Source organism: Pezoporus occidentalis, unplaced genomic scaffold (assembly GCF_034315485.1).
Source record: "Pezoporus occidentalis ecotype Australia unplaced genomic scaffold, CSIRO_AGI_Poc_V1 ctg25, whole genome shotgun sequence".
NCBI lineage: Eukaryota > Metazoa > Chordata > Aves > Psittaciformes > Psittacidae > Pezoporus > Pezoporus occidentalis.
In genome coordinates this window covers 5,398,787-5,407,196 of record NW_026914394.1, presented here as the reverse complement: position 1 = coordinate 5,407,196, position 8,410 = coordinate 5,398,787, and the positions used below count along the sequence as shown (strand labels likewise).

Sequence of the window (8,410 nt, the reverse complement as noted above, 5' to 3'; positions counted from 1 at the left end):
GACCTTGGCATGGAGCATTTCCTGGGGATTCATGACCAGTTGGCGTTAATGGTCCTTAGCAGCACCTCGGGCTGTCAGCTCCTCCCAGCCCATCATTAATCCACAGGAAATGTCTCGGGCATCGATCCTCATTGCTTAATTAATAAATGCAACTTGTCTCCTCGCCTGAGATTTAGAGATAGGCGCTGCTGCTTCCCCTGAAGGTGACTTCTTCAGGTCCCTCAAGCCAGGAGGCCCTCGTGGGTTTTGTTTCCTGGCATTCATCTGGGTGTGGGTTATGGCAGCAGGAAAGTCTTCTCCCTCTTGGGCAGGCAGGAATGAACTGAAGTGCTGCTGGGACTGGGGTTTTCCAGTTAATGTGGCACATCTCTCCCACCGAACACAAAGGTTTGAGCACCGTCAGCCGAGTGCATCCGAGAGCCTGAGTGCGAGCCGGCCTGGAAGAACCTGGTAATTCTCCAAGGCCGTAGCAGGTTCCATAATAATCGATGTTTTTTGCCCGTGAGTCACAATTCATCTCTAACATCCCTCAGGGGAGGTGGGATTTGCTATCTTTAGTGCTCACGACTGCTGCTTTCCCGCGCTGAGCATCCTGCTGAGCCTGGACTCTTGCTGCAGGGATGCTGACCTGGCAGCTGGCGTGGAGTCGTGGCTGCGGTTAAATCCTGCTCCCTGTTTCCCCAGTGTTTACCACCCGTTGGCTTCGTGCAGTGGGTGCCGTAGCATAAATCATGGTGATTCCTGAGGTGCTTTTCTGCGGCAAGTCTGAAATCCCCATTTTGGTCCACTGGCTCGACTGGTGAGCTAAATTATTTTCATAGCCCCTTAAGGGCACATTGTCAGCCCAGACTTATTGCCGTTATACACCATCTCTGAAACATTAATATCTCTTCTAAATATAGTGTATTGACAAGGTATCTGGTATAGTGTAAATCCTTGGGACATTTGATCCAGATCATTAAAACTGAGTGAAGGAAGGGAGGAATAGATCAAGTTGCCTTGCCGCTCTTAATTCAAACAAGCGATGAATTATTCATTCCATTATTAATTCTACAGGCCTCCTGCTTTTTTATTTAGTTAGTTAGTTATTTATTTCCCTCCCAGATAGACAGCTCCAAAAGGATGCTCGGGTGCTGCTGAGGGGAGATATACCTGCTGGAGGATGAGGTGCATGGGGGCAGGCTGCCTGGCAGCATTGGCCGTGCTGTGTGGGGCTCTCGGGGACGCTCCAGGCAGAGGTAAGAGCGCAAATCTCAGCTCCTCCTGGGGACACAGGCACTGCATGGGCATCCGTGGTCCCCAGGGAGGAGAGGGCTGATTGTGGGTGCTGCAGTGGCTCTGGGGGCAAGCAGGTCCCAGGGACTGGGACTCGCTTCCCTCAGCTTGGCCTGGGGAAAGGAGCTGGGATCTGCAGCCACCATGTGTGACAGCAAGTGTGGGGCATTGCTCCGTGCTTGTTCTACTGCTTCACACTTGTTTTACTGAAGATTGCAGGTGGGGGATGTCCTTTTGTGGTGTACAGGTGCTTTGCTGAAGGGTTTCTTTAACTTCTGGGGTTGCACTTGCCTACATAAATATAGAATCCCAGACTGGTTTGGGTTGGAAGGGACCTTAAAGCTCATCCAGTGCCAACCCCCTGCCATGGGAAGGGACACCTTCCACTAGAGCAGCTTGCTCCAAGCCCCTGTGTCCAACCTGGCCTTGAACACTGCCAGGGATGGGGCAGCCACAGCTTCTCTGGGCACCCCATGCCAGTGCCTCAGCACCCTCACAGGGAAGAGCTTCTGCCTAAGAGCTCATCTCAATATCCTCTCTCTCAGCTTAAAGCCATTCTCCCCTGTCCTTTCACTACGTGCCATTGTAACACAGATGTATATATATGTATATGGGTGTGTGTATGTATGTGTATGTTGCTGTGCATGCAATAAACCTCTCACCTTACCTGGATAAACCACCCCTGGGATGCAGGGCAGGGTTATTTCAATAACATCATTCCTTTAGTACCAGCCCCATATGACTTTATTGCCTATCCCCAGTAATCAGCAAGATGGTTTTAGATCTGGCTAGCTTTGCTGCTTGTGGAAACACCCCTTTACCCATTTGCATTCCAGGCATCTGCAGGACCCCCCTCGCTGGCAGGTCACTGCAGAGTGGGCGTGATGGAAAGCAGTGCACGCTGCCTCACTATTGATTTGCAATATACTTGGCCCAGATTGATGGGAACCTGCACGTGCCTCCTGAGGGCCTCACAGGGGCTGCATCCCTCGCAGACATGATGTATGTGCCCGCGATAGCAGCCTCTTCACCTCAGCCCTAATCAGACCCAGGGGCAGGTGGCAACCGTCCCCTCCCCGCCTTATTTTATAATAACCATGTCTCAGGATAAAGATTTCATTATCAAATCGATCCCTATGTGCATAACTCATTGTTGAGCCCATCGAGCCCTTCACCCCTGTTCCTCTCAGCTCGAATTCATCGATGCTGCCATGATACGGGGGGAGCATCATGAGCAGGAGGCACAAAGCTGAAGGGGTGGGCAGATGGGGCACCCTTGAAAACTCACTTTAAAGCTCACTCCCTACTTTCTTTTTCCCAGCAATAAATAGAGGGGATGCTGTGCTATCCCAGCAGGACAAGCTCAAGGGCATGGTTACATGGAGGGATGAAAGGTGATGGTGGGACACATGGGAGAAAGGAGAAGGGGTGGCTGAGCCCAGCAGAGGCCTGCAGCGTGCTGATGCTGGGATGGAGCCAGTGCTGTGTACCCCATCTCCGTTCTTCCAGGCTTCCCCTGGAAAGGGGACATCACATCCACCTCTGTGTCCTCCAGGCATCAAATGTGGGGGGGTGCTTTCGGCTCCCTCTGGGAATTTCTCCAGCCCCAACTTCCCAGGACTGTACCCCTACGAGACAGAGTGCACGTGGCTGATCGTGGTGGCCGAGGGCTCCTCCGTCCTGCTCTCCTTCAGCCACTTCGAGCTCGAGTACCACACTACCTGCGCCTACGACTACCTCCAGGTCTACAACGGGGCTTCTCGGGACCGGGGCAACCTCCTGGGCACCTTCTGTGGCCGCAGCGCCCCGCCACCCTTCTCCTCCGCATGGCACGTTATGGCTGTTGTCTTCCGCTCCGACCGCCACGTGGCCAAGCACGGCTTCTCTGCTGCCTACCGGAAAGGTATCGGGAAGGGATGGAGGTGGCAGAGCATCCATGGTCCTGGATGGTCCTCCCCATCATCCTCATCATCTGTGTCTCCCCACAGACGCCTGCGGTGGGCAGCTGACGGGGCTGTCAGGGGAGATCACCAGCCCTCGCTACCCCGAGAGCTACCCCAATGATGCCGAGTGCCGCTGGAGCATCGGGGCACCCGATGGTGGAACACCCCTCACCCTGGTGTTCGTGGACTTCCAAGTGGAGGGGGGCCAGGGCTGTGGCTTTGACTACGTGGCTGTATTTGATGGCCCCACTGCCGCTGCCCCCCACCTGGGACGCTACTGCGGCAGTGCCCGCCCGCCCCGCACCGTGTCCTCCACCCCTCACCTACTCATCCTCTTCAAGTCAGACTTCAACATCGGCGGCAGGGGCTTCAAGGCCCATTTCTACTCAGGTGGAGGGGGCTTGGGGTGCTGGGGCAGTGGGAAGGACGTGGGGATGGGTCCCTGGGGTGGTGGTGGTAGTGATGCTCTTACCTCCCATGACAGCAAGAGATGACAGTGGAGGGGAGCCCTTTATGGAGAGCTCATGAGAGGATGGTGTGAAGTGTAAAGCGCCATATGACGTGAATTGTAAACCACCATATGATGCAAAGGGCGCTGTTGTGGCTATCCCAGGCCCCAGGCTGTCTTTCTCTTGAGCAAGAGCCACCCTTCTCCTTGCTCATGCCATTCCCTGGGGATATGGGTGAAAACCATCTGCTCTTTGGCCACCTCAGCCATTGCCATCCCCTCTAACTAGTAGGTTTCCCTTGGCCAAACGCAAGGGAGCGGTGAGGTAAAGGGCAGAGCATCCTTTACCAGCAAAAGAAGTGACTGCTCATCTGCCAGCTCATCCACACTCGGGGGCTTCAGGTTTGGTTTCACATTTTCCTTTCCCCTTTCTCCCTGAGCAGGCGAGTGCCAGGAGGTGTTCACTGCCATCAGAGGGAACTTCTCCAGCCCTCGGTACCCCAACTTCTACCCCAACAACCTCAAGTGCCAGTGGAGCATCCAGCTGCCCCCAGGCTACCGGGTCAGGATCTTCTTCCTGGACATGGACCTGGAGGGCCGGAGCAGCCTGACGGGCAGCTGTGACTATGACCATGTGGCTGCCTTTGATGGTGGTGCAGAGAACGGGTCCCTGCTGGGGCAGTGGTGCGGGCAGGAGAGCCCGGCGCCCGTCACCTCCCGCAACAACCAGGTGCTGCTGGTGCTCCAAACCGACCGCAACACGGCCAGGAGGGGCTTCTCCATCGCCTACGTGGGAGGTGAGGTCTGACCTGGGTGCTCTCAATGCTTTATTTCCATTGGGATATGGCCAAGACCATGTAATTTCCATGAGGACTGTGCAGCGAAGACACCCGTCTGCAGGAGCAGAGCACGTACGTGGCTCTTCAGGAACGGGGTGGAGAAGATGCGGTGGGTGAGCTCCAGTTCTTGCAGAGTGTGTCTCACACATGCTGCACATCATGTTTAGTATTCAGGAGATGCTTTCCAGCTTCTTCTCCCTGTGTATGTGTTGCTGCCATGATCCTGCTGCTCCCTTAGGGCTTGAAGCAGGCAAAACCCTGGGGGATTTTAGGGGACCAAAGCCTATGGAGAGGTGACCAGCTCCAGCATCACCACCCTGTTCCCTGCTCCCCAGGATGCTCCATCCCTGCTGGCACACAGCTGAGCAGGCAGACATAAACAGCATCCTCACCTGCAGCATCACAGGGGCAGGATCCCTGGGATTCGGCACTCCCAAATCCACGCAGCCAGACCTGCCCGGCATTCCCTGCCGCCGGCATGCCCCGTATCCCAGGCAGTGCATCTGCAGCCGGTGGGAGGAGCGGTGTGCGACCTTCCTCGTGTACTTGCCAACCTCTGCACCTCAGAAGCCAGGCAGTTCATGGTGTTTGAAGATGATTACATCTGAGCTGACCTGTGAGTCAGGGATGACTCAGACAGGAGCAGCCTCACCGGCAGACTGGAGCCGCAGCAGGGCTGCTGGACCAGTGGTGCAGGAGCTGGGGGCGGCTGGCCATGGGTTTATGAGCTTTTATCCCTCCGCACCAAAATGTTCTTCGTTTCCAGTGTAGCACAGAGGATTCGGGGGTAGAGGGCTCTAGGAGTAAGAGATGGGACGGAGTTTTGTCCCGAGGCTCTGGAGGAAGGGAGCTTGTACCAGACATCTAACAGGGATTTAGTACAGCAGGTCAGTCCCTGTCCTCGTCCTGCTTGTTTCTTACTGGTTTACAGCAGTGTGCAGGGGGAAAAATCTTGGCCTCACTGTATCTGGCCATGGAGAAAAACCATTCCCAATGGAGGAGCTTGCAGGTAGATGGGATGCTGAAGAGCAGGGGGAAGCCCCATTATGGAGAGGATGTTATTTCTCCCAACTGCCCAAGGCTCCTGCCTTTCTTCCTTTGCCCTTGGTGGCAAAGGAGCACCTCAACCTCCATATCCACATCCACAGCCATGTAGGTGTTTTCCTTTCAGCCTCCACATCCACAGCTCTCCAGTTACGCAGATGTTTTCCTTTTGGGCCCACAGAAGGGCATGGCTTGGGCTGGGCATGTGTGATTTATGGCCATTCGAATGAAAGCCTTCATGCCAGGAGAGAGGATCCATTTTCTCCTCCTCTTGATCTAATGCACTTTAGTTATTTGGTAAATCTTCTAATGGCTTTATAATGCACTAAGTGAAGCAAAGTGACACTATTTATTCCGTATCGATTTTATTGTGTCTTATTTATCCCTTATTCAGAGGGAGCTGGAATAATTCAATAATTCATACTGCCCAAGTGGATGGTTCAAGCTGAGCAAGGATTAACTTTTAAAAGGGAGGCATTTTTCCTCTCTGCTTCTTTCCCAGCATGGATGCTTTCTGCATCCTGAGGGGCAAGGGGGAGCGTGATGGTGAGGGGCTGGTCTCCCCATTGCCTTGCTCTTCATCTCAGCATCAAGGGCAGCTCAACAGCAGCTCGCTCCATGCACTGTTCTCCAGCTCCCCATCAATAACAACATCCTGGGGGCAGTGGAGGGTTGATGAGGGACAGGACCTGGGCTGGGCCATCCCCCTGGGAGGATGCCCACAGAATGGCTTGAGTTGGAAAGGACCTTAAGCTCATCCGGTTCCAGCCCCCTGCCACGGGCAGGAACTCCTCACACTCGATTATGTCGCCCAAGGCTCTGTCCAACCTGGCCTTGAACACTGCCAAGGATGGGGCATTTACCACTGCTTTGGGCAACCCATTCCAGTGCCTCACTGCTCTCACAGTAAAGAATTTCCTCCTTATATCCAATCTAAACTTCCCCTGTTTAAGTTTTAACCCATTCCCCCTTGTCCTATCCCTACAGTCCCTGATGAAGAGTCCCTCCCCAGCACCCTTCTAAACCCACCATGCGAATCCTACATGCTATGCCAGTGACTGGGAGGTGCATGGCAAACTCACAAGGCCAATGTCCCTGCTTCTCCTGGTTCTGTTGATCGCCTGCTTTGTGTGTGATGAGGACAGCGAGCTTTGCAAACTGCTGGACCTTCCCTTGTACCTTGTTTTGTGTCCCGACAGTTGTGCCCATGAACGTCAGCTGCACCCGGACGGATTTCCACATCCAGATCCCAGTGCAGTCCCTGGCCCAGCTGGAGAGGAACAGGATTTACTTGGGGACCCCGTCCTGTGCAGCCCAGGTGGTTGGCAGGAACTTCAAGATACACACCAGGTTCGACACCTGTGGCACCGAATCCCAGGTAAGCGATGGGCAAACCTTACTTTAAAGCAAGCTGAGTAGATGGTTAGCCCTGTGTCGGTCACACCGGCTGCAGAGGGGCATTCCCTCCCATCTTCCCAGTTGATACTGGTCTGACCCCCTGTGGAAACGAGCTGGTGAGACGTGACCCTTGTGTTGCAGAAACGCAACAACACATCCGTCATCGTCAGCACCCTCTACATCGACTTTTCCACGGGTGACCAGGAGGACATCCACCGGTACGAGGTGCAGTGTGAGCCCAAGAGGAAGGAAGCCTCCATCACCCTCATCACAGGCTCCGACCCATCCAGGCTCAGCCAGGCAGAAAACCTGGTGGATGCCCAGCAGCGGGATGGGGAAGCGATGGACACCCGTGAAACCAAGAGCCAGGACACCAGTGACATCGTCTTCATCAGCATCTGCATCCTGGCTGGGCTCCTCATGGTCATCGCGGTGGTGGGGCTGGTGCTCCTGTAGGATGCTGCTCCACACATCACCAGGGCAATCCCAGCCCTGCACAGGGTGGAAGTGCACCCCAAAATCCATCCTCACCCCAGGCTGAGCAATACCACAGATGCTCAAACAGAGACACTGCTCCCAGCCTCCGAATGAGCCTGAACCCAACCTCCACCTCCCCACAGTGCCTGAATAATCCAGGCAATAGGCAGCCGTTTCGCTTCCTGATTTGTTTTCCTCTGTCTCAATCTGTCCATTTGGCTCAGGAATGCAATCCTTGCACTTCCTAACTCTTCCCGCACCTGCTTCAGTTCATTTTCCCTCTGGTGCTGCTGCTGCTTTCGGGAAAGTAACGTTGTTTGCTGATGGCTGCAAGTCATCCTGTCAGTTATTTCTAGCTGAGTTCTTGAAGGGCCAGACCATCCCCAGGTACAGTGGTATTCCCAACAAATATTATCCATGCTCCCACCCGTGCTCAGGGGGTACCATGGAGCTGTGCTGTAGGTATCTCCACTTGGCACATGCAGATGCAGCTCATGGAGATGCTCCCAGGCTGTGTTTCTGGATGTCTGGGTGATGTGATGAGGTGCATTCACCATGCCCTGGAGCTGCTCTTTTGATCTTCAGATGTCATCTAACCCAGTACTTGCTCTCAGGACTCTCCTGAGCACTTCAGCAGCTGGAGGGAAGGAGGATTTCTCTTCTGCTCTGTGTTTTCCTCCTTTCCAGTGCATCCAGGCATCCACCACTGTGAGCTCTGGGCCAGCATCACTCCTGGAATCTGAAGGAGAGCTGTGAAGCCTGGGGAGACACTGGAGCATGGCAGCCTTGTAAAGACAGCCTTGGCACGAGGGGCTGGCTGCCCTGGGACCTCAATGACACCAAACCTCTGCCCTTGGTCCCTGCAGAGGGTGAGCCCAGCAGCCAAGAGCATGGAAACAGGAGTCCTGTGGTCACTGCACCTCCGGAAGACTGGGGTTCCTCCCCAGGAGCACTGATGCTACTGACTGATGGCCAAATAACCCCTG

The 8,410-nt window shown here is 54.6% G+C and overlaps 1 protein-coding gene across 1 annotated transcript; it reads left to right on the top strand.

Annotated features, from left to right (window-relative positions):
• Positions 1-219: 219 nt before the first annotated feature.
• CDCP2 (CUB domain containing protein 2) lies at positions 220-8,176 on the top strand. Its single transcript, XM_062623083.1, has 6 exons — positions 220-1,238; positions 2,831-3,178; positions 3,264-3,608; positions 4,110-4,463; positions 6,749-6,927; positions 7,089-8,176. The coding sequence occupies exons 1-6, from the start codon at positions 1,163-1,165 to the stop codon at positions 7,401-7,403; spliced, it is 1,617 nt and encodes a 538-aa protein (XP_062479067.1). The 5' UTR covers positions 220-1,162; the 3' UTR covers positions 7,404-8,176.
• Positions 8,177-8,410: the final 234 nt, after the last annotated feature.

Bases quoted from the DNA above. Each gene is read 5' to 3' on its own strand.
- CDCP2 (XM_062623083.1), top strand. From the start codon at position 1,163: ATGAGGTGCATGGGGGCAGGCTGCCTGGCAGCATTGGCCGTGCTGTGT. The intron at 1,239-2,830 runs GTAAGAGCGCAA...TGTGTCCTCCAG, and splicing joins CGGGGACGCTCCAGGCAGAG to GCATCAAATGTGGGGGGGTG. The intron at 6,928-7,088 runs GTAAGCGATGGG...CTTGTGTTGCAG, and splicing joins CCTGTGGCACCGAATCCCAG to AAACGCAACAACACATCCGT.